This window comes from Narcine bancroftii, chromosome 7 (genome assembly GCF_036971445.1).
Source record: "Narcine bancroftii isolate sNarBan1 chromosome 7, sNarBan1.hap1, whole genome shotgun sequence".
Lineage (NCBI taxonomy): Eukaryota > Metazoa > Chordata > Chondrichthyes > Torpediniformes > Narcinidae > Narcine > Narcine bancroftii.
In genome coordinates this window covers 53779951-53806101 of record NC_091475.1, presented here as the reverse complement: position 1 = coordinate 53806101, position 26151 = coordinate 53779951, and the positions used below count along the sequence as shown (strand labels likewise).

The window sequence follows — 26151 nt, the reverse complement described above, 5'->3', positions numbered from 1 at the left end:
TGCCTTTCCCTTCCTGAAGTCAACAGTCGGGTCCTTGGTGACATTTCATGCAAGGTTGTTGTTGGTGCACCACTCAGCCAAGTTTTCAATCTACCTCCTGTATGCTGATTGATCTTTAGTTATACAACCCACTACCGTGGTATTGTTGGCAAATATGTAGATGGTGTTATTGTTGTACTAAGCCACATAGTCGTAGGTGTAAAGTGAGTAGAGCAGGGGGCTAAGAACACAGCCCTGTGTTGCTCCGGTACTGATGGAGATTGTGGAGGAGAAGTTCTTACCAATCTTCACTGATTGTGGTCTGGAGGTGAGGAAATCCATAATCCATTTACACAGTGGGGTGTTAACCCCCAGGTCTTGGAGTTTGCTGATCACTTTTGAAGAGATGATGGTGTTAAAATGCCAAATTGTAGTTGATAAACAGCATCCTGATGAATGCATATTTACTGTCCAGACGTTCCAGGGGTTTGTGTGGAGCTACTGAGATGGCACCCGCCATCAACCTGTTACTACGATAGGTGAACTGGAATGGATCCATGTTGCAGCTCAGATAGGAGCTGATCTGATTCATCACCAGCTTTCATCACTGTTGATGTCAGTGCGACTAGTCGAAAGTCATTAAGGCAGGTTACTACACTCTTCTTGGGTACTGATACGATTGATGCCTGTTTGAAACAGGTGGTTACCATGCCCTGCTGGAGTGAGATATTGAATACATTGTTAAGTTGGTCAGAACAGATTTTTTAATATTTGGCCAGGTACTCCATCTGGGCCAGATACTTTCCTTGGATTCACTCTCCTGAAGGCAGCACACACATCAACCTCAGATTTGGACAGGATGGATCATCAGGGGATGTGGGGGTATGGAGGGGTGGTTCTTCGCTCTTACTGTGGTCAAATCAGGTATAGAAAGCACTGTCCATCTGGGAGTGAAGCTTTGCTATCTGCTCCTTCACCGGATTTGGTTTTGTAGCAGGTTATGGCAACTCCCACCTGGCTCCTGGAGCACATGTGCCTCTCTATCTCTCTCCACCCTCTGACTTTACCAACACTCTCCTCCCTCATTTGAACTCTTCCTACCCTCCAACTCCTAATCCACCCCCTGATCTAACCTCCACCACATTGAACCTCCCCCTAACCCTTGTCTGGTCTTCTCCATCCCCTCCGACCTTCCCTTCTCAGAGACTGTCCTCAGTAGAGACCTCAACTTCGTCCCCTTTCGCCCACACCATAATGTGTTCTGTGCACGCCATGATGCTGAAATCTTCTTCTGTCGGCTCCATCTCCATGCCTACTTCCACGGCACAATTCTCCAACCTCTTCTACAGATCATTTCTCCCTCTTTAAACCTCCCTTCTCCTGGTAACCTTGTTCCAGTGTTCTGCCTGCTCTGGACCTTTATAATTTCCAACTGCCACCATTACATCAACTGTTTCAATTTCTCTACTCCTGTCAGTCATTCCATTCTCACCCCCTCAGACCGCCTGGCCCTCTACTCTCTCTGCACAATCCAGCCCTCACGATCAAACCTGGTCAGACAAGGATGGTGCTGTTGTGGTTTGGCACACTGACCTCTATCTGGCTGAAGCCAGATGACAACTCTCAGACACCTCTTCTTAATTACCCCTCCCACAGGACTCCACCTAAACTTTTCAAACCCCTGGATCACTCACCATCTCTGAACTCATCATCTCCAGTCACCTTCCTGGCATGGCCTCCAACATTATTGTTTCCCAATCCAGTACTGCCCGTTTCTACCTCCTATTTGATATCTACAAGTGGGCACATTTGTCCCAAGCAGACCCATCGTGCTCCTGCCCCACCAAATTTGTCTCCTCAACCCTGTTTTATGCCCCCTGGTCCATTCCCTCCCCACCTACATCTGGGACACTTCACATGCCCTCCATCAACGACTTCCAGTTCCCTGAGCTCTATCACTTCATATTTGCCATGGATATCCAATCCCTATAAGCCTCCATCCCCAAAACTGAAGGCCTCAAAGCCCTTTGTTTCTTTCTGGAAATAGAACCAACCAGTACCCCTCCACCACCACCACTGTCCAACTGGCAGAACCTCTCTCCCTCAATAATTTCTTCTTTAATTCATCCCACTTTTTCCAGGTTAAAGGGGTAGCTATGAGTACTCGCATAGGCCCCAGCTTTGCCTGCCTTTTTGTTGGCTACGTGGAGCAAACCATGTTTCAAGCCGACAAAGGCAAGGCTCAACTCTTCTTCTGATGCATCGATCACTATTTTGGTGCTGCCTCATGTACCCATTGATTTCATCCACTTTGCTGCCATCTTACACCCTGACCTCACATTCACTTGGTCTATCTCTAGCAACACCCTCCCTTTCCTCAATCTTTCTGTCTCTATCTTGAGAAACTCTGGACAGACATCTTCTATAAACTTAGCATCTCCCACAGCTACCTCAACTTCTTCTGGCTATCCATCCTATAGGATGGCTCTTTTCATTCACTTTGTTGGGTTTGATATGAGGATACCCCACTCCTCAGAAAAGAACAACATGTGCGTGAATGGATGTAGGTGAGTAGGGGTTGTACTGGTCCAGACCTTCCCTCTCCCAGGTTCTGCGGCATGGTGAGGTCCAAGATGGCTGGGGGAAGTTCTGTTACAGTGAATGGCCAGACCAGTCTTCGAAGCAAGGGATACCCTTTCAGCGCTTCATGGCACGTGTTTACGAGATGGCAGTTGACCCTACAAGAGGTCTTTTTTTTCATCCTGTAGGGTGTCTTGCCCCGCTCTGCACCAGGCAAGCCTGGTGGGGAAGCTAGTTTAGTCGCCGACCACCCGACCATGCAACTGGATTACAAGGTACCAGTAGCACTCAGACGAGTGACCTGACACATACCTCAATTTCACTTTTTTCCACCATGTCCCCTGTAAGGATTCCATTCCATTCTGTTCTTCCAATTCCTCTGTCTCCATCACATCTGCACCCAGGATGAGGACTTCCATGCCAGGTCATCAGAGATGTCCTCCTCCTTCAAACAATGTGGCTTTCTCTCTACTATGATCAACTGGGCTCTTACCCACAGATCTGCCCACCCCCCCTCTGCCCCAAGTGCACCAAGGACCGGATTCCTCGTCCTCACTTTCCACCCACCAGCCTCCCCATCCAGCACATCCTCCTCTGCCAATTCTGCCACCTCCTACGTGATCTCACCACTGGACATATATTCCCCTCTCCTCCCCTATCTCCCTCCGTGACTCCCATCAGTTGTCCCCTTGGGACCAACTGTGCTCACAGGAGATGCTTTTGTGGCCATGCTTCCTCCCTTTCCACCATTCAGGATCCCAAACTACCCTTCCAAGTGAAGCAGCATTTCATGTGCATCTGCCGGGGTCATCCGGTGTTTCTGTTGCGGTCTCCTCTCAGTCAGAGAGACTGGACGCAGACTGGAAGATCTCTTTGTTGAGCACCTCAGCTCTGAAGGCCGCAATAGCGTGGATCTCCAAGTGGTCACCCATTTCTCCATCCCATTCCCTTGCTGGCATGTCTGTCCATGGTCTCATGCACTGACAGATGGAGACCATCCACAAATTGGAGGAACAACAACACATCATCTGAGTGGGGAGCCTCCAACATTAAAATCGACTTTCCCCCGTCACCTTCCTCAGCTCTGTCCCTGCATTCCATTTCCTTTTCCACAACCATAATAAATTCTTATCTTGTCCCTTATCTTTATCCAATTACCACCTTTTGTTGGTCTGGATTCCTCCCCCAGCCAGCATTTCCTATTCTTTTTCCCTGAAGAAGGGCAATATATCTTTGTCTCCTATGGATGCTGGAAAAAATCGGCTGTGGTTCCTCCAGCATTTTGGTTTCTTTTTACTGAGTGGATCTGGTGTGCTTTGACTTTTTGATGGATTGGAACTGCAGGCAGATGATCTTTATATGACTTCTGGTTGTCTCAGTTGTTGGAGGAACTGATAGATGTGTGTTACATGGAGCTCAGTCCGAGAGTAGTGGTTGGTTCAAAGGCAGAGAGGATGGATTTGTTGACAATTCTATTTGATGAGGCAGTATGTGTGAGGGCAACGAATTCTTTTGCGCCTACCACAACATAGTTGGTGTCGTTCACGATTCCTTTATGATTAATGTGCTGGGCGGGGGGGGGGGGGGGGGGGTTGAGAGATTGTATGCATGGAGGATTTCTCCTCTGTACTTGGCATTCTCTCCAATATGGGCTGTAAACCACCTTCCCAAAGCTTAAATTGTTTCCAGATCAGCTCCTTTGCATCAAGAGATGACTGCGCGGTGTAAAGTGGCAGGAGGTAGGTTCATATTTACTGCCTGCATAGAGCATCATTGTAATCAACAGTGCAAGAGATTAATGTATTGGAGAAATTCAGCAGGTCACACAGTATCCACAAAGGAAGGAAAGGACAACCAACGTTTCTGGCCTGGGCCCATCGTCAGGGAAAACGAAAAAGCCAGCAGATGTCTGAATTAAAAGGTGGGGGAGGAAGGAGGAAGGGGCAGCAGAGGGGCACTGGCTAACAGGTAAGAAGGAATCTAAGAAATGATGGGGGGGGAAGAAGGTCGAGGAGCTCTCTGATAGAAGGGGGGTTTGTGGGAAGCTGGAAGAAAGGAGACAGAGGGATAGGGAAAGAGAGACCAGGGGTGGGTTTTAATGGAGATTGGAGGTCGACGTTAATGTCGTCTGGTTGGATTGAGGACCCAAGCCCGAAACAATGGTTACTCTTTTCTTCCTATGGATGCAGCGTGACCTGCTGAATTTCTCCACCACGTTTGTGCATTGCACTATAATCCCAGCATCAGCGGATTTTCTTGTTTGCTCCCATAGCGATAAGCAGTGAGGTTTGTGCCGGGCATGGCTCTTGCAATATGGTCACTTGTTCAAATAAACTCATTAATTGGGCATCATTAAGTCGTCTTCCATTTGCTCCAGTTTTTAAATTTGCAGCAAATTTGAATTGAAGTCGTTTGGTAACATCAGTCAGATCTTTTGATCCTGCTTGGTGACAGAAGAGGTAACAAACACACTTGGCATAGAAAACTATGAGAACATTCTTGGTTTCAAAGTTAGAGAAGGATCTTCATGCATTTCCATCCGTTCATTCCCTTTCAAGTTGGTGCTTGTAAGCTGACAAGTTTTTTTTGTCATTAAGATTCTGAACATTTGAGCAAATGTATGCTTGCTCATTAAAGTGGCCCAGTATAATCGTTTTGTGAGATCAATTGCCTAATTGTCCTCTGCAGCACTTTATGGCTTCTGTGTTTTACTTAACAGTGTGGCTTGACCTCAGGACACAGTCCACTGTGGAAAACCTCATCAACCGAGGACCAAAGAAAGACAAGAATATTCTGCAGGTGAGGGATTTATCAGATTTAGTCGAAGCTTGTGTCCAAAGATTTTCAGTTCAGTGTGTTTGCTTGCACCACTGAAATATAAAAGATTTTGAGGGGCTTAGATAGGGTAGGCAGCCAGCTCCTTTTTCCTGGCACGACAATAGCAAATACCAGAGGACATCTGTGGCAGTTGAGTGGAGGAAAGTTTAGGGGAGATGTCAGAGATAAGTTGTTTTACTCAGAGTGCTGGGTACCTGAAATACATTGTCAGGGGTGGTGGTGGGGCTGGTACATTAGGGACATTCAAAAGACTCTCGGATAGGAACAATCTTAGAAAAATAAAGAAAAAATGAAGGATGGAAAAAGTAGATTGTTGAGGAGTAGGTTTATATAGGTCGGCACAACATTTTGGGCCAAAGAGCCTGAATTCTGCTGCAATGTTCTATGTTCTAAAATGTTGATCATGGCTAAACTGCTGAGATGAAGAACGGTTCCTGTTGGAGAATGCAGCAGGTAAGACAAATATTGAGGCTTTACTGTTAGTCTGAGCTGACTTTCAGCTGCATATAGGCAAGAATGAACAGCTGATAGAAATGAAACCAGCAACCGGAGAATCGAGATAGTGGTGATTTGTAATTCAAAGTGGACGCAAAACATATTGTTCCTATCTTCACTGTATTTTTATTTGCTGAATTGCCTCTGAACATCTGTAAAATCACAAAGGTGTAACTGGGTTTTGATAGGACTAACCTTCTTGCATTCACTTTTTTCCTGTTAGGCAAAAACAGGGCTTCCAATCAGCACCTATTTCAGCGCTGTGAAATTGCGGTGGCTCCTTGACCACGTGGAGGCAGTCAAGATAGCGGTAGCCAATAATCGGGCTATGTTTGGAACAGTTGATTCTTGGCTTATATGGGTAAGATATCCAATACTTCTGAAATTCCAGCAACTGTTATGAGCGTGTACTTTGATTCTTGATTATTTTTGATTTTTGTTTGTTTCAACAAAATACAGTTCCACTGGCTTGGTGCAACAACAGGAAAGAGATCATGTAGAGGAGGAAATTGTGGTTTGAGTCATTCCCTTTAACTAAAATCAATGTCAAGAAATAGACGAGATTTTGATTTTTTTCATAGTGGGACCAATTTTCTAAGAGTTGATCTAGTAATTGGGCTGGGTTGCAGGTAAAGGCACAAAAGAAGGTGATGGGGAAAAAAAACTGCAAGGAATAGAAATGTTGGGAAAAATACGTCAGGGTGGGAAGCATCTGGAGAATGAGAAACAATCATCATTTTAGGCCTGAGATTTACTATCAGAATTAGGAAAGAGAGAAACAACTTTGTTGGGGTAGCAGATGAGGTGCAGTAGGACATTGAATGGAGCAAAGGAAACCTCTGGTACAATGAGATAATGTGGCTGTTAAAGAACAGTTGAGCAGATTTGGAAGTAAAACATTAAAGTGCAGACACGTGGATGAAGTAAAAACACAATGCGGAAGAAACTCAGCAGGTTGAACTTTATATAGCAAAGATTAAAAATAAATACATAACTGATGTTTCGGGCTTGAGCCCTTCGTCGAGGTTTGGAAAAATGTCAGCAGGTGACTGAATGAAAAGGTAAAGGAGGGAGGTTTGGAGGAAATGAACATGGTCGCAAAGTCGAGAGGTAATAGGTAGAGAAGGGATGGAGGGCACAGCATCAAGCAGGGGGAGGAGAGATGGCTGGTTGAATGGAGAGCTGAGAAAAAGAAGATGGGGAGGGGGAAAGGAGAGCAGGTTAACAGAAACCAGAGAAGTCTATGTTGATTCCATCTGGCTGGAGAGTGCCCAGAAGAAAAGTTCCCCTAATTTACGGGTGGTCTTGGTGGGATAGTACACGAGACCATGCGAGAATAGGAGAGGGATGCAAAATTGAAAAGGTTTGGCACTGAACACACCGACCAAGTTGCAGGTTATTATTGTCCACATTTACTTGGCCATTTAACCTCTGACAAGATACCAATGTGGGCACCATTAGGATCTTAATGATCTGGAATCGCTGTCCAACATTGCTGTCAGCTGGCATGAAGACTTGTGGAATGTGTAATACTATTGCCTAGTCCCAAGGGAAATTTTGGACATGCAGAGGAAATTTGGATTTATGAAAGATGCAAGTGCATTGTCCAGTTCGCACCCTATTTCTGCTATTGCAAATAAAATCACTTATTCTTTAATCAAGATTTTAAATTTGAGTTCAGATCTGAAGAGTTACAAAAGTTGCTAGACAAAAATATTCCAATTTGGATAGTGTGATTCACAAGAAGCAAACTTCAGTTGCAAAAAATCCTTGCACTGAATTGTTTTGTTTGCAGAAAGTTGGATATTTTATTCCATGTTCTTAAGCAAGTCTGGGGAAAGAATTTGTACTTTACTAATGAAAATGCTGTCACTGGGTTCAGTGCTTGACAGGTGCAAAAGATGGTGGTGTTCACTGCACAGATGTGACCAATGCCAGCAGAACTATGCTGTTCAACATCAACACCCTTCAGTGGGACCCTGATCTCTGCAAGTAAGTTGTAACTATTGAAACATCATGATATAATGAATCAGAAAAGGTAGAAATGCCTTCTGAATTTCTTTCTGTGAACTGATAATCTACTCATTATTTTCAATTGGCAATATCTTAATTTATTTGAAATAAAGTTGAGTTCAAAAGTAGTATGTTCATTTCATTCAGTAAAATTGAAGGTATTGTGCAACATGAGCTGTGTTGGAGTAATTATGAGCTATAAGATTTTAACTTAATCTCATTACATTTTCTGAACAAGGTTACAGAAATGAAAACAATTAAAAAACCTTTCACATGTCGTGTATCTGAAGTAAAAACTGAAAATAAAGACATAAAATTAGGCGTCCAACTGTGTTTGTAGCAACTATTTTCCTTTATAGTCACTTGGAGGATCAAAAAATATTGTTGTCTTTGAATCATTCAAACAAATTCAAACTAAAATTAAGTTGAGCTTTCCAATGTTTATTAAATGATATAAAACATTGTTACCATTATTATAAGTTGGCATATGTTATTACAAGCCGTTAAAATGTGAGGCCCTTTCAGATTGGGCAAAAGTCCAAACGTAAAGGTGGAGAACCTCCGCCAAAATGCATAACCATGTATCTCTCTGAATGTGCCGCATAATCTAATACCTCTTGGAGAGGGATAATCAACAGAGGACTGTGATCCGCCGATCGATCTGAATGTACAGCCATGCTAAGCAGCTGTTTAGGGGTGGGCTAATGACTCCATCAGCCCGCAGCCAAACTCCCTGATGCCTGACAGCCCCTTCCCCACGATGCCTAACAGCCCCCTGCTCCACTGGGGAGGGAAGTTCAGTGGGGGCCACTGGGGCGGGGAAGGGGTGGTTGGCGGGGCAGAGGAGGCCTGCAGAGGACATTAGGGGGCAGCCGGTGTGGGCTGTGACAGCCCCACTAGCTGCTCCGGCACCTCACTGGGTGCTTCAGTCTTCGGGGCCGCTCTCTACTGCTCAAAACATGGCAGAGCAATGGCGGTCTTCTCGACCATAATTGCCCCCCCCCCCCCCCCCCAGGCAGCTGGAACTGCTCTGTATTTCCCAGAACAGTTCCAGCTGCGTGGGGGATTATGGGTAGGGAAGACGGCCATTGCTCTGCCATGTATTTATGATGGGTGGCACTACGGCACCAGATGCCTCTGATCCGGAGGGCGCTACTAGGCACCTCTGGATAGGAATGGGTCGCTGGAGCAGCCTTTTTGGGTTGCAGTTCTTAGGTTTCCATCCGCTCCTGTAGCCAGTCTCAAGGCGGAGGACTGACGTGAAATGTCCTGTTGTTAGATGGTCAATAAAAAGAATGTTGTAACATTTTCTGATTCCTCCATTTTGCAGAACAAAAGAGACTAAACTGAGCATCACTAGGAGGATGATCTATATATTGATTCACAAAACTTTCCTGAACACCCTCAACAAATTTTTCCTTATCTAATTCCATAGCAGTTTGGCAGTTCCAGCATTGTGGCTACTGCTTCACAAGATCAATTGCTATTGTTCAGGAGGGTTTCAAATCGACCAGTGTTTGGTGATGTTACTGCGGAGACCGTGCATTTTTCAGTACAGGTTATCATGTTCTCAAGTGCAGCTGGAGACTGCACCCAGACGTTTGTTTTAACTTGAACAGTTGAAAAATTTGGACAAGTCTGCGAATATTTATTATCGATCAATTTTCTTGTATATAAGCATACTATTGTAGATGTTTTTTACAGTTTTTTTAAAAACCTGTTCAGCTGCAGCAAGTAAGAATTTTGGTGCATGTGTACATGGTTCGCTGTGTATGACCATAAACTCGTGATCATTATTTGAATTGCTTGCAGAGTGTTGCCTCAGTTGGCAAACGATCAATTGGTTCTTTTGTGTTTTGATCTACAGTTGTTTTGTTTACTACTTTAGGTTCTTCGACATTCCAATGAGTATTCTCCCAGCAGTTAGAAGTTCATCAGAAATCTATGGACTAATGGTGAGCCAAACCAAATAGCTTACACATCTTTGGCATCTGTGGTATTCCTGTCATAAATAGTGACCTGTTCGTTGATTCGGGATACCAAATGTTATTGTTTCTCTTTGAGGAATCTTATTGTGTGAAAGGTGACTGAATTGATGTCCCATGATTATTGTATGAATGATGATCTCATTTTAGACATTATTAATCTCCCCCAAATGTAGAATAATATTAAATTGCATTGGAGGTTTGAAAGGTAAAATGAAAAGCTCAAGTTTTCCATATCATCTCTCTTGCTGATGCGCTAGTACACTTGAACAAGAAACCCTGCAGATGCTGGGGTCGAGTGCAATACACAAATGTGCTAGAGGTACTGAACAGGTCACGCAACATCCATACGTAAGAAGTAAATGGTAAATAATGTGTTGGGCCTGGGCTCAGATAGAAACAAAAACGCGGAGGTGCCTGAGTGAAAACGTGGGGGAGGGGGTGGTGATGTGCTATCTCTTGGCTCTTTATAGGGGGATTGAGGATATAATCATCATCATCTACAAATCCTTCATTATTCGAGGCTCTGAGGCCAAGAAATAGTACAGCATTTGGCTAACTGTTTGGTCTGGGTGTTGATGTGAGTGCAATTCCAATGATAGTTTGCAATTATGGCATTGAGGGGTGTCCTTAAAATTGAATCGAGTTGCTCTGTGTGCGTTATGCTCAGCTATGCCAGCACACGTGCACCCCCTCTCACCCCAGATCACTGCAGAATGGGCAATACTGACTACAGAAGTCCCGGGGCACAACTAATTTGATGTCAGTCCTGCAAGTTGGGGGAGGAAAGTTGAACTAAGCACACTGTGAACTTAAGGAGCAGAAAACATGTCTGAAGCTGGGGAAGAAACTCTACACTCACATCGTGTCAAATAAACTTGCAAGTAATTGAGCTAGAGGACAACTCGCGTCACAGATGCAATCACAATATCACAGGTTGTCCCTTCATGTTGGGGCTGATTTGCACAGATGAGAAGCCTACCCACTTTCTATTTTAAATTTTGCCATACAGCACGTGAACAGGCCATTTCAGCCCACAAGTCTGTGCCACCCAATTTACGGCCAATTAGCCAACACTCCTGGTACATTTTGAACTGTGGGAGGAAACCAGAGCCCCCAGGGAAAACCCATGCAGACATGGGGAGAACAGATAAATTCCTTACAAGGCGGGATTCGAAGGCACTGTAAAGGCATTGCACTAACTGCAACGCCAACTGTGCCGCCCAAGGGGGAAATTGTTGGAGCCAAGTGGGTTGTAATGAGAAATACCAACCGGTTCACGAAAAGGGACTGCTATCACCCCTTGCAAGTGTAAAATTCATAAATGATCTGATTAGTTGTCCGTTAAGTAATCTTGCATATTTTTTTTTATTTCTGTGTTTGTCATACCTTTGCAACAGCCCTATTGCTGTTACAAACACGGGCTGTTTGTATCTGTGAATCTCTTGTTCATTCCAAGCTGCCACAAATGCCAGAGGGTTCACCCACAGTAAGAGCAATGGGGTTGTTGAACATGTGGGGCAAACCAATCGGGCTCCTGGAGCCTCAATGTAAATGACTGACCTCGCCTTCAAGAGAGGATGTCCAAAAGCATCATCATCTCCAATCTCACTCTTTCGTGTGCACAATGCTTGCAGCAGTTAGTTGAAGAGGAATGAGGCAGAAAACATGCATGGACCCTCCTCATCAGATGTGCAATCAGACAAAGAGTAATTATTACAGGATTTGAACTGCAGCTCCAGGCTATTCACTGGATTCCTGGAATGTTTCCTTGCCATATTGGCTACTGCAGTCATTCCTGCCAGGAACTACTCTAACCATAAAGCACTGCCATTGCACTGTTCCTGACTGTTCTCTTCAGATGCACCAGATAAGTTGAAAAGGTGCAATGAGAGTGTGGGGGGGGGGGGGAAACTTGAAATGTTTTTAGGATTGTTGTTAACAAAGCAAGTGCAACCCTCAACCCGTGCAGTCAGTAACCTTTACCATAATTTCAGGATTTAACTGAACATGTTAAATATCTATTTGTTTTATGGATATTACAATAACAGTAAAATCTTGGACAATACTGCAGGAATAATTTTATTGGTCATATTTTGACACTCCACTGCAAATTATGCAATAATAATTTTCTGTGGACGCTCTACAAATAATAGCACACCAAAATTAATTGATATAAAGAAATCATTAATTCTGTACTCACTGGCATCCCAGAAAAGGGTCAATTTAAGAAAATGTTCTGAGGGAGAGAGAGATATTCAAAGCTATATTGTTATGGGTTATTGTGAATGCTTTGAGTTGATCTTTGGGTCTTCTCAACCATTTGATGCTAATTTGGTAAAATGAGCATAGATCTTAATTGTATTTGGTGCAATTGGCTGCTCGTTGAAGTATCTGGGAGAGAGACATTTATAAACCTGTTTTTTTGAAATTGGCCAAACATGTTAATCGAGTTGTTTAAAAAAGAAATGGAAATCGAGGCTGAGCAAGAAATTCTATATAATTCTATAAATCTCTTCTGATTCGTTTTGAGGCTTTGAGGACTAAGGGTGTCAAGGCCTTGACAATGATGACAGAGATGTAGAAGTGCAGAACTTGAAGTGTCGAGATACTAGAAGTGTACAGAATATTGAAGACTTTTATGGAGTGGAAAGGGAGTGGCTATTTCCACGAGGGGAGGAAAACCAACCAAGTTCAAAGCAAACTAGTATGAATTAAAAGGCAAAATTACTGTGATTAGTTATATTCAACTGATATATCATTGCTGTGGTTATATTCAACGTCAAACCATATCTCTAGCATTCAAGTGCAGAAAGCACATTTCTTTTTCATCGTGGAGATGGGAGCGAACCACGAGGCTTCTTGTGTGGCGTCAGAAGAATGTTGAACAAATTTGTTTTTAAATCAAGTCACTCATTGTTTAAAATGAATGTGCACATTTTAACTTTGGTAACGTCATTGTCTTTTTATATAGAAATGTGGAAGGCTGGCCAAAGTACCCATTTCAGGAGTAAGTATTTTGCACATTCATACTCTCAAGAGAAATTATCTTTTCACCCAAGTCATTTGTACCTGAGATTTTGCATTCAGCTGCATTGAGTCAGTGCTCACAGATCACCTCATTTATAACTCCAGATGTCAGTTCAGAACGATTCTTAAAGAGCAGGCACAATCTTATCAAGTTGGACAAGTGATCACTCACATTAAAACAAAACTTCTAACAGCAAACCAAGAATGAAAACCTACAGTTTTTATTCAATTTTAAAGTTTTACAGGGTGATAAATAAAATGTAAAACAGTTGCTCCAATATTTGTTACTTTGCTCAATAATTGAACTTTAAATTAATAATATTGAAATTTTTAAAGTATTCTTTGTACATGTAAAATGTGCTATGGGGCCCACAATTTGTGATCAATAGATGACTGGTCTTCCTCTTCATAAAACTTGGATGTTATGCGACAGTGCAGCGCATCTCCACGACTTGTTTGTAATTTGGTTAAGGTGGCCTCAGTTCTAACTTGGATAGTATATGGCAGAGAAGGAAGCAAAATGATGTAGCATGTGGATAGGGATCAAACCTCCAACAGAAACTTGGCAATTTCAGTGACAAAATGGTGTAGCTTGTGGATGGGATCAAAGCACCAGCAGAAACTAGGCAGTTTCAGTGACAAAATGTGCGTGCTCCACAATCCTAATGTCTGCATTGACTTCACCACACATTAGTGATCTTTGATATCTTGCAGCCTCAAGGGCCATGTCCTGGACTTGCTGCCATGGAGATCTTGCACTCATTGATCTTTTTTTATTAAACATTGTCACAAGTATCATCAAGAATAGGTAAATAAAAAAAAAATAGGTAAATTTTTCTGTTCAGCGTCAAGGGTTTTAATATCAATAGTGTTGTAAACATTATGTTTCTGTTCAAGCGTGGAGGTTTGACAAAAGAACTTATCAATGACAGACAAATGAAGTGAAATTTGTTCCATGATATTGTTTGTTTAAAGACCATCAGTAAATGCTAGAAATCAGAATTTAACTAGGAACCCAACATTTAAGAAAAAAATCCAAATTGCCGTGGTATCCAGCAGATATTTTAAACCTCTTAATTGGTCCAAACCAAAGTATGATTAAATTTTTTTTTAAACTCTCTTAGTGATTTGAGGAAAACCAACTTTGGTGAGATCAAGGGAGCACAAGAGAAAAATTTGCCTTTCCATCTAAGTAACAAAAGTTACAAAAATAAATGAAAAAGTCGTGTGCACAGAAGAGATTATTTTGTGTAAGAGTTAGCTTTGATAATGACTTTTTTTTTCCCTTGGTGGAACTTGTCGTGATTTGCTCTTTATTTTGAGGCGAATCCTCCGTCATAAATTTCAATTAAAATTTTGTGCTTGCAGTGTGAAACCTTTTCCAGGTTTTAATGGTGTTACCTTTATCAGTGTTTAGGTGACCAATCTGCTGCCTTGGTTGGCCAAATGTGTTTCAAACCGGGAGAATCAAAGAATACGTAAGTTTGAGCATTCAAGTGTTTTGCCACAGATCGTGAAGGAGGTAAGATCTGCTTTGAAGGATTATGCTTTCCTTCAGCTTTCTTAAAATTGCTGCATTGATGATTGTATCTTAACATTGGTTCAGATTACAGGCAAGTAGCGATTTGTGTCTTTTTCTACATCCTCCAGGTTCAAATTGAAATTTGCTGCAAGCTTTGCTTATGGTCAGGAGAGTCAGACCACTGTGACTCTGGTGAGCCACAAGGGCAGTTGAGTATTTCTGTATTGGCATTGAAAGATTGAGAAACAGGAATGAAATAGAACAACACAGGAGTGTAAAAATTTGCTTGGTAACTTCCTGATTTTCATTATCTGTACCTTGTTGGTATATATTTAATTCTGCAGCCTATTTCAAGTACGCTGCAAGCAACGCCCTTTTGATGACGACCTGTTGGAAGTGTGGGACAGCAATCAACTTCTGGCAGGATTGGTCAGAGATGTTAATTGATACTCTGTTAACAAATAACATATCTTTTAACAATGCCCTTGGGCGCTCATTTGCTGCACTAATTTTCAGAATTAGCTTTGATCGTCAAGAAATTCCAAAGTTCACTGAAAGGCTTAACAGCAATTAACAGAAATTAGCGTGCAAATCTAGGGACAGGTAACTTCAGTTTTTATTTTAATTCCCTGAAACTTGGCGGCCAGTTTGCACGACAGTAGCAATGCACATTTTTACGTCATTATTTTGTCATCATTTAAGCCCCAAATATTTTGGATTTGTAATTTAACAAAAAAATGCAAATGCTGGAAATCCAAAATAGAATGTGTCGGAAAAACTCAGCAGGTTAGACAATCTCAATGTTTGCCTGTCTGTCCCTCTTCCTCTCCTTCACATTTTTTTCTCGATTTCCCTGTTCTGAAGAAGGGTCTTTGACCTGAAGCATTCACTCTGTGTTTCAGTAATGCTGCTTGTTCATCTCAATCTTTTATTTCATATTTATGGTGCATTCTCTCATTGGCTTTAAAGTGCTGGTTAATTCTCATCAGTTCCCTGTCTAGTTTTCTTTGAATTTGTTGGGGTTTTTTTTTGTAAACTTTAACCATCCCATCTTCATCCAGAATTTATTTCCAAATCTTAGTTTTGATTCTCAGTATTCTCAAAACAAAGCTATTCTGTCTCCTCCAAGGAAGCTGTTTCGATTTGTAAGATGACTTTTTGATGTCTAACGTTTCCTCCTCGTGCATGTCTTGTATTTTCTACACAAGGAAAAGATGATTCGCAGAACTTGGAGTGACTGGTTCAACTCTTAGCTTGTCCTTACTGTTGTCTCTCAATCTATATGTCACAGCTTTTGGCAGCAAGCTACCTTTTCCCCTGGCGGCTCTACTGCCAGATTTGAGAATCGCTGTCTCCTCTCGGCCACCTTCCTTCATGCTGGCTCTGCCCAGAGTGAAGAAGCCCTCAGTTAATGCCAATATTTTAAAAATGTACTTTTTACAGGCATTCCTTCTGCTCTCATTTAGCCATTCAAATGTTTCAGGTTAATTATTCATAAAAACATATTGAAGTGTCTTTTCCAATTTGTGGTCACCTAATTTCCTCAAGTTTAGTGTGATGTCTTTTTCACATTTTATCTCTTCAGTTTTGAATTAATTAGTGCACTTGCGGATTGAAATCGTGATAGTTTGACAATCAGATTATTAAGGGTGTTACCTGATTAAATACCTTTTTTCTTTTTTAAGTGTTGTGCAAACTGGAGTATTTGGGGAATTACCACTTTATTCCAAGGCATTAAATTGAAGCCTTGGAGGTGAATGGAATTCATTCGGTGGTATTTTTTGATGAGTAGGCGAATGTAATTCTGCAAGTGTGTTTTCTATTAGTAGCATCAAATAAAAATAACTAAGGTGCTGTGTCAATGCATTAATTTAATTAGCATCATCGATTACTGAGAACTAATGTATTGTTTTGTGGTTTTTTTTCTGTCCACATTTCTTTAGATATGGGACAGGTTGTTTTCTCTTGAGTAACACCGGTCAGAAGGTTAGTGTGTATTTAATTGTCTATGGGTAAAATTGAGAGCTGTATTAAAGAAAAGTTAAAGCACTGACTGTCATGATGGTTGGTGATCACGTTTGCAATGCAACGAGCAATGTCTTATAGTTCCTGTTTGATCGTACTTGGCTGCCAGCAGGGGGCTCACACAGATGGAGAAATCTGTAATGGAGTCTTGAAAACCTCATGGCTTGCATCGTGGGCTGCTTACAACAACATTAAAGTAAATAACTTTTCCTTCATCCATGTGTTGTCTAAGAACTCGTATGTACGAATTCAAGATGAAGCACCGACTGTGAGATATTGATGATTCTTGGTGGCCAAAATCTGCCTTGGTATTGATCTTATGATATAATATTGTGTGGTTGGGCATTGTGATAAGCAGCGCCTCTTCCAACTTTCTGCAAAATTTTATAATCATGAACTTGTTCTTTGCAGCCAGTGATGTCTGAGCATGGCCTTCTGACAACAATAGCATATAAATTGGGCAAGGATCAGCCCACATTCTACGCACTAGAGGTAAGTTGCATTTCTCTTTTACCCAAATTTGTCCAATGTATTTTTCTCACATCTCATTTACATTGAAAAGAAGATACAGACAAATTCCAGTTATTAGACACAGCAAATGATTTCTCACCTTGTTTTGAGCTACCTCTCACTCGATTTTATGAAACTTTTATTTTGCATAACTTTGCTTTCCAGCTGCAAAGCAATGTTTTTCCTGAATTCCTGATGGAATGTCTCACTGTTTTACACTTGTATCCTTTGTTTTCTTGTGCACCACGCAGTCCCCTGCTCATCAATCTCAAACATCCATCTTGATAAACCAATTATTCTTCAAGAGAACCTTGAAACAGAGTAGTGGAGAAGAAAAATCTTAAGAATAATAGATTCTGATGGAAAAGGTTCTCAAGTCCATCAGATTCGACATTTCTTCCCCCCCCCCCCCCCCCCCCCACCCCCCAACCCACACACAAACTTTCTGCTATGCCCGGTTATCGTTTGCCATAAGAAAACAATTCCTATATTGTAATGACTGACATCTGAGGCTGAATTGGATGCATTCTCACCTGGAATCTGAAGCAGATCGCAGCAGAAGCTCTTTCTGTGTCCCATGTCAGAAAGTTGAGCAGAGGAATTGAAGGACTGAAACTGGAACCATTTCATTGTAGCACTTCAAAGAGGAGTAGGGGTGAGTGAAGGTTATTTCCCTAATGTCTACCAGAATGTTCACTCCTTGGCCAACATCACAAAGCATGTGATTTGGAAGGAGAATCTTACAGGAGCAAAATGGATTCCTGTGTTTCTTCCAATGCTTGTCAAAATACTTTTCATCAGCTCTAAAAGGCTTTGAGCCGTTTTGAAAGATGCATGAAAATTATTCTGTAAATGTAGTAATTTTGTGCTTGCTTTAGTTAAATGTAGCTTGCATCAAATTTAGTATAATTTATTTTGCTTGTGTTCTGTTTTCAGTCGTCTCATTGTTTAATATTTCTTTTCCTTTGAATTATTTGCGAGACTACGAAAACTGAATCCTTATTTCTGACATCAAACTGTGTGACTTTGTGCATCCATATTAGGATTTGTTTGCCTCTTTGCAGTGTCATCTTACGATATGAATAATGTTTTGTGAATCTGGAGCATGGTGTGCCCCTCTCGTGTCATTTTTTGAAATATGAAGGAATGAAAGAAGCAGACAATCACCTGACCAAAAAGACTATGACATTAAAATGTGATTTTTATTGATTTTGATTGCATTGAAATGTGGACTCATTCATGATATCACTGGGAGGCCTTTATAAATGATTTGTGATTTTTTTTAAATCTGAGATGCAATTTTCCATAAACTTCTTGTCATTTTTACCTATTGTGAGGGTGCTGTGTGTACGCCGAATGTGCAGATCAGTATCCACTATCCTCCGGTCAGTGAAGTCTCCCACATAAGAATTCAGGGGGCATGTCACCCTTTCAATCCCGCATTCCAGAACTCACTGACACCCACCTGTGCTGCGATCAGATTGACCAGCTGCTTGGGTACCAAATCATGGAGTGTTAATAACTGGAAATTTCACCCCATAAAAGATAGATCTGGAATTCCACAAGTGAGAGGTGTCATTGTAGCCATTGCTTCTGTTTCGTTGGTCTCCCACCACTCTGATTGTGCTTGCTGCAGATTTATAAGCAGCACCATGCTCACGAATGAAGAGCCAAAGAGAGCACTGGGATGGTCTTCAATGACAGAGTGTGAAGTGCTAAGGTCAGAACAAGACTGACCATTAAGCCTCTCTGCAAACTTGTGGTTGAAGACCCCAAGGTGCACCCTTTTGCTCTATGGTTGTCAAAATTGGCCAGGATTTGAAATTTTTTAAAACATTTAAAATTCGCATCAATAATGTGGTTAAAAAAAGAACATTACCCCTGGCCATTCTCCAACCAGACAGCATTAACGTCGACTTCTCTGGTTTCTGCTAACCTGCTCTCCTCTTCCCTCTCCCCCCTTCCCTTCCCCTGTCCAGTTCTCCTCCCTCCCTTCCCCCATCCTCCCTTTGATCGCTGCTATCCTCTCTCTCCCTTCTCCACCCATCACCTCCTACCTTTGCAATCACACCTCCCCCCCCACCCCACTCTTTTGCTTGGACGCCTGCTGACATTTTTCATACCTTGATGAAGGTCTTAATCCCAAAACATCGGTCACCTTTGTTAAATAAAAGACTCTGTTTGACCTGCTGAGTTTCTCCAGCACTTTGTGTGTATTTTTTTTACATCACTCAGAGAATCTGAAATCACGAAGCAAGCCGTTACGTACCTTACTGTCTCGTAGTCCGCCTGTGGCCATTCAGCTGAATGTGTGAGCAGATCCTGTAACTGACGTACCTTACTGTCTCGTAGTCCGCCTGTGGCCATTCAGCTGAATGTGTGAGCAGATCCTGTAACTGTGACGTACCTTACTGTCTCGTAGTCCGCCTGAGGCCATTCAGCTGAATGTGTGAGCAGATCCTGTAACTGTTACGTACCTTACTGTCTCGTAGTCCGCCTGTGGCCATTCAGCTGAATGTGTGAGCAGATCCTGTAACTGTGACGTACCTTACTGTCTCGTAGTCCGCCTGTGGCCATTCAGCTGAATGTGTGAGCAGATCCTGTAACTGTGACGTACCTTACTGTCTCGTAGTCCGCCTGTGGCCATTCAGCTGAATGTGTGAGCAGATCCTGTAACTGTGACGTACCTAACTGTCTCGTAGTCCGCCTGTGGCCATTCAGCTGAATGTGTGAGCAGATCCTGTAACTGTGACGTACCTTACTGTCTCGTAGTCCGCCTGTGGCCATTCAGCTGAATGTGTGAGCAGATCCTGTAACTGTGACGTACCTTACTGTCTCGTAGTCCGCCTGAGGCCATTCAGCTGAATGTGTGAGCAGATCCTGTAACTGTGACGTACCTTACTGTCTCGTAGTCCGCCTGTGGCCATTCAGCTGAATGTGTGAGCAGATCCTGTAACTGTGACGTACCTTACTGTCTCGTAGTCCGCCTGTGGCCATTCAGCTGAATGTGTGAGCAGATCCTGTAACTGTGACGTACCTTACTGTCTCGTAGTCCGCCTGTGGCCATTCAGCTGAATGTGTGAGCAGATCCTGTAACTGTGACGTACCTTACTGTCTCGTAGTCCGCCTGTGGCCATTCAGCTAAATGTGTGAGCAGATCCTGTAACTGTGACGTACCTTACTGTCTTGTAGTCCGCCTGTGGCCATTCAGAGGAATGTGTGAGCAGATCCTGTAACTGTGACGTACCTTACTGTCTCGTAGTCCGCCTGTGGCCATTCAGCTGAATGTGTGAGCAGATCCTGTAACTGTGACGTACCTTACTGTCTCGTAGTCCGCCTGTGGCCATTCAGCTGAATGTGTGAGCAGATCCTGTAACTGTGACGTACCTTACTGTCTCGTAGTCCGCCTGTGGCCATTCAGCTGAATGTGTGAACAGATCCTGTAACTGTGACGTACCTTACTGTCTCGTAGTCCGCCTGTGGCCATTCAGAGGAATGTGTGAGCAGATCCTGTAACTGTGACGTACCTTACTGTCTCGTAGTCCGCCTGTGGCCATTGAGCTGAATGTGTGAGCAGATCCTGTAACTGTGACGTACCTTACTGTCTCGTAGTCCGCCTGTGGCCATTCAGCTGAATGTGTGAGCAGATCCTGTAACTGTGACGTACCTTACTGTCTCGTAGTCCGCCTGTGGCCATTCAGCTGAATGTGTGAGCAGATCCTGTAACTGTGACGTACCTTACTGTCTCGTAGTCCGCCTGTGGCCATTCAGCTGAATGTGTGAGCAGATCCTGTAACTGTGACGTACCTTACTGTCTCGTAGTCCGCCTGTGGCCATTCAGCTGAATGTGTGAGCAGATCCTGTAACTGTGACGTACCTTACTGTCTCGTAGTCTGCCTGTGGCCATTCAGCTGAATGTGTGAGCAGATCCTGTAACTGTGACGTACCTTACTGTCTTGTAGTCCGCCTGTGGCCATTCAGAGGAATGTGTGAGCAGATCCTGTAACTGTGACGTACCTTACTGTCTCGTAGTCCGCCTGTGGCCATTCAGCTGAATGTGTGAGCAGATCCTGTAACTGTGACGTACCTTACTGTCTCGTAGTCTGCCTGTGGCCATTCAGCTGAATGTGTGAGCAGATCCTGTAACTGTGACGTACCTTACTGTCTCGTAGTCCGCCTGTGGCCATTCAGAGGAATGTGTGAGCAGATCCTGTAACTGTGACGTACCTTACTGTCTCGTAGTCCGCCTGTGGCCATTCAGCTGAATGTGTGAGCAGATCCTGTAACTGTGACGTACCTTACTGTCTCGTAGTCTGCCTGTGGCCATTCAGCTGAATGTGTGAGCAGATCCTGTAACTGTGACGTACCTTACTGTCTCGTAGTCCGCCTGTGGCCATTCAGAGGAATGTGTGAGCAGATCCTGTAACTGTGACGTACCTTACTGTCTCGTAGTCCGCCTGTGGCCATTCAGCTGAATGTGTGAGCAGATCCTGTAACTGTGACGTACCTTACTGTCTCATAGTCCGCCTGTTGCCATTCAGCTGAATGTGTGAGCAGATCCTGTAACTGTGACGTACCTTACTGTCTCGTAGTCCGCCTGTGGCCATTCAGCTGAATGTGTGAGCAGATCCTGTATCTGTGACGTACCTTACTGTCTCGTAGTCCGCCTGTGGCCATTCAGCTGAATGTGTGAGCAGATCCTGTAACTGTGACGTACCTTATTGTCTCGTAGTCCGCCTGTAGCCATTCAGCTGAATGTGTGAGCAGATCCTGTAACTGTGACGTACCTTACTGTCTCGTCGTCCGCCTGTGGCCATTCAGCTGAATGTGTGAGCAGATCCTGTAACTGTGACGTACCTTACTGTCTCGTAGTCCGCCTGTGGCCATTCAGATGAATGTGTGAGCAGATCCTGTAACTGTGACGTACCTTACTGTCTCGTAGTCCGCCTGTGGCCATTCAGCTGAATGTGTGAGCAGATCCTGTAACTGTGACGTACCTTACTGTCTCGTAGTCCGCCTGTGGCCATTCAGAGGAATGTGTGAGCAGATCCTGTAACTGTGACGTACCTTAATGTCTCGTAGTCCGCCTGTGGCCATTCAGCTGAATGTGTGAGCAGATCCTGTAACTGTGACGTACCTTACTGTCTCGTACTCCGCCTGTGGCCATTCAGCTGAATGTGTGAGCAGATCCTGTAACTGTGACGTACCTTACTGTCTCGTAGTCCGCCTGTGGCCATTCAGCTGAATGTGTGAGCAGATCCTGTATCTGTGACGTACCTTACTGTCTCGTAGTCCGCCTGTAGCCATTCAGCTGAATGTGTGAGCAGATCCTGTAACTGTGACGTACCTTACTGTCTCGTAGTCCGCCTGTGGCCATTCAGCTGAATGTGTGAGCAGATCCTGTAACTGTGACATACCTTACTGTCTCGTAGTCCGCCTGTTGCCATTCAGCTGAATGTGTGAGCAGATCCTGTAACTGTGACGTACCTTACTGTCTCGTAGTCCGCCTGAGGCCATTCAGCTGAATGTGTGAGCAGATCCTGTAACTGTGACGTACCTTACTGTCTCGTAGTCCGCCTGAGGCCATTCAGCTGAATGTGTGAGCAGATCCTGTAACTGTGACGTACCTTACTGTCTCGTAGTCCGCCTGAGGCCATTCAGCTGAATGTGTGAGCAGATCCTGTAACTGTGACGTACATTACTGTCTCGTAGTCCGCCTGTAGCCATTCAGCTGAATGTGTGAGCAGATCCTGTAACTGTGACGTACATTACTGTCTCGTAGTCCGCCTGTAGCCATTCAGCTGAATGTGTGAGCAGATCCTGTAACTGTGACGTACCTTACTGTCTCGTAGTCCGCCTGTGGCCATTCAGCTGAATGTGTGAGCAGATCCTGTAACTGTGATGTACCTTACTGTCTCGAAGTCCGCCTGTGGCCATTCAGCTGAATGTGTGAGCAGATCCTGTAACTGACGTACCTTACTGTCTCGTAGTCCGCCTGTGGCCATTCAGCTGAATGTGTGAGCAGATCCTGTAACTGACGTACCTTACTGTCTCGTAGTCCGACTGAGGCCATTCAGCTGAATGTGTGAGCAGATCCTGTAACTGTTACGTACCTTACTGTCTCGTAGTCCGCCTGTAGCCATTCAGCTGAATGTGTGAGCAGATCCTGTAACTGTGACGTACCTTACTGTCTCGTAGTCCGCCTGTGGCCATTCAGCTGAATGTGTGAGCAGATCGTGTAACTGTGACGTACCTTACTGTCTCGTAGTCCGCCTGTGGCCATTCAGCTGAATGTGTGAGCAGATCCTGTAACTGTGACGTACCTTACTTTCTCGTAGTCCGCCTGTGGCCATTCAACTGAATGTGTGAGCAGATCCTGTAACTGTGACGTACCTTACTGTCTCGTAGTCTGCCTGTGGCCATTCAGCTGAATGTGTGAGCAGATCCTGTAACTGTGACGTACCTTACTGTCTCGTAGTCCGGCTGTGGCCATTCAGCTGAATGTGTGAGCAGATCCTGTAACTGTGACGTACCTTACTTTCTCGTAGTCCGCCTGTGGCCATTCAGCTGAATGTGTGAGCAGATCCAGTAACTGTGACGTAACTTACTGTCTCGTAGTCCGCCTGTGGCCATTCAGCTGAATGTGTGAGCAGATCCAGTAACTGTGACGTACCTTACTGTCTCGTAGTCCGCCTGTGGCCATTCAGCTTAATGTGTGAGCAGATCCTGTAACTGTGACGTACCTTACTGTCTCGTAATCCGCCTGTGGCCATTCAGCTGAATGTGTGAGCAGATCCTATAACTGTGACGTACCTTACTGTCTCGTAGTCTGCCTGTGGCCATTCAGCTGAATGTGTGAGCAGATCCTGTAACTGTGACGTACCTTACTGTCTCGTAGTCCGCCTGTGGCCATTCAGCTGAATGTGTGAGCAGATCCTATAACTGTGACGTACCTTACTGTCTCGTAGTCCGCCTGTGGCCATTCAGCTGAATGTGTGAGCAGATCCAGTAACTGTGACGTACCTTACTGTCTCGTAGTCCGCCTCTGGCCATTCAGCTGAATGTGTGAGCAGATCCTGTAACTGTGACGTACCTTACTGTCTCGTAGTCCGCCTGTGGCCATTCAGCTGAATGTGTGAGCAGATCCTGTAACTGTGACGTACCTTACTGTCTCGTAGTCCGCCTGTGGCCATTCAGCTGAATGTGTGAGCAGATCCTGTAACTGTTACGTACCTTACTGTCTCGTAGTCCGCCTGTGGCCATTCAGCGGAATGTGTGAGCAGATCCTGTAACTGTGACGTACCTTACTGTCTCGTAGTCCGCCTGTGGCCATTTAGCTGAATGTGTGAGCAGATCCTGTAACTGTGACTTACCTTACTGTCTCGTAGTCCGCCTGTGGCCATTCAGCTGAATGTGTGAGCAGATCCTGTAACTGTGACGTACCTTACTGTCTCGTAGTCTGCCTGTGGCCATTCAGCGGAATGTGTGAGCAGATCCAGTAACTGTGACGTACCTTACTGTCTCGTAGTCTGCCTGTGGCCATTCAGCAGAATGTGTGAGCAGATCCTGTAACTGTGACGTACCTTATTGTCTCGTAGTCTGTCTGAGGCCATTCAGCTGAATGTGTGAGCAGATCCTGTAACTGTGACGTACCTTACTCTCTCGTAGTCCGCCTGTGGCCATTCAGTTGAATGTGTGAGCAGATCCTGTAACTGTGACGTACCTTCCTGTCTCGTAGTCCGCCTGTGGCCATTCAGCTGAATGTGTGAGCAGATCCTGTAACCGTTACGTACCTTACTGTCTCGTAGTCCGCCTGTGGCCATTCTGCTGAATGTGTGAGCAGATCCTGTAACTGTTACGTACCTTACTGTCTCGTAGTCCGCCTGTGGCCATTCAGCTGAATGTGTGAGCAGATCCTGTAACTGTGACGTACCTTACTGTCTCGTAGTCCGCCTGTGGCCATTCAGCTGAATGTGTGAGCTGATCCTATAACTGTGACTTACCTTACTGTCTCGTAGTCTGCCTGTGGCCATTCAGCTGAATGTGTGAGCAGATCCTGTAACCGTTACGTACCTTACTGTCTCGTAGTCCGCCTGTGGCCATTCTGCTGAATGTGTGAGCAGATCCTGTAACTGTGACGTACATTACTGTCTCGTAGTCCGCCTGTAGCCATTCAGCTGAATGTGTGAGCAGATCCTGTAACTGTGACGTACATTACTGTCTCGTAGTCCGCCTGTAGCCATTCAGCTGAATGTGTGAGCAGATCCTGTAACTGTGACGTACCTTACTGTCTCGTACTCCGCCTGTGGCCATTCAGCTGAATGTGTGAGCAGATCCTGTAACTGTGACGTACCTTACTGTCTCGTAGTCCGCCTGTGGCCATTCAGCTGAATGTGTGAGCAGATCCTGTATCTGTGACGTACCTTACTGTCTCGTAGTCCGCCTGTGGCCATTCAGCTGAATGTGTGAGCAGATCCTGTATCTGTGACGTACCTTACTGTCTCGTAGTCCGCCTGTGGCCATTCAGCTGAATGTGTGAGCAGATCCTGTAACTGTGACTTACCTTACTGTCTCGTAGTCCGCCTGAGGCCATTCAGCTGAATGTGTGAGCAGATCCTGTAACTGTGACGTACCTTACTGTCTCGTAGTCCGCCTGTAGCCATTCAGCTGAATGTGTGAGCAGATCCTGTAACTGTGACGTACCTTACTGTCTCGTAGTCCGCCTGTGGCCATTCAGCTGAATGTGTGAGCAGATCCTGTAACTGTGACGTACCTTACTGTCTCGTAGTCCGCCTGTTGCCATTCAGCTGAATGTGTGAGCAGATCCTGTAACTGTGACGTACCTTACTGTCTCGTAGTCCGCCTGAGGCCATTCAGCTGAATGTGTGAGCAGATCCTGTAACTGTGACGTACCTTACTGTCTCGTAGTCCGCCTGAGGCCATTCAGCTGAATGTGTGAGCAGATCCTGTAACTGTGACGTACCTTACTGTCTCGTAGTCCGCCTGAGGCCATTCAGCTGAATGTGTGAGCAGATCCTGTAACTGTGACGTACATTACTGTCTCGTAGTCCGCCTGTAGCCATTCAGCTGAATGTGTGAGCAGATCCTGTAACTGTGACGTACATTACTGTCTCGTAGTCCGCCTGTAGCCATTCAGCTGAATGTGTGAGCAGA

The 26151-nt window shown here is 44.3% G+C and overlaps 1 protein-coding gene across 20 annotated transcripts in view; it reads left to right on the top strand.

The window, feature by feature from the left end:
* LOC138738942 (glycerol kinase) overlaps positions 1 to 26151 on the top strand; it is a 129338-nt gene that overhangs the window by 31609 nt on the left and 71578 nt on the right. For all 20 annotated transcript variants that reach the window (XM_069890152.1, XM_069890153.1, XM_069890154.1 and 17 more), the window contains 8 exons: positions 5279 to 5358; positions 6116 to 6253; positions 7775 to 7884; positions 9794 to 9860; positions 12865 to 12900; positions 14331 to 14398; positions 16386 to 16428; positions 16879 to 16959. In XM_069890152.1, coding sequence (XP_069746253.1) covers positions 5279 to 5358; positions 6116 to 6253; positions 7775 to 7884; positions 9794 to 9860; positions 12865 to 12900; positions 14331 to 14398; positions 16386 to 16428; positions 16879 to 16959 — 623 coding nt within the window. The remainder of the gene's footprint in view (positions 1 to 5278; positions 5359 to 6115; positions 6254 to 7774; positions 7885 to 9793; positions 9861 to 12864; positions 12901 to 14330; positions 14399 to 16385; positions 16429 to 16878; positions 16960 to 26151) is intronic.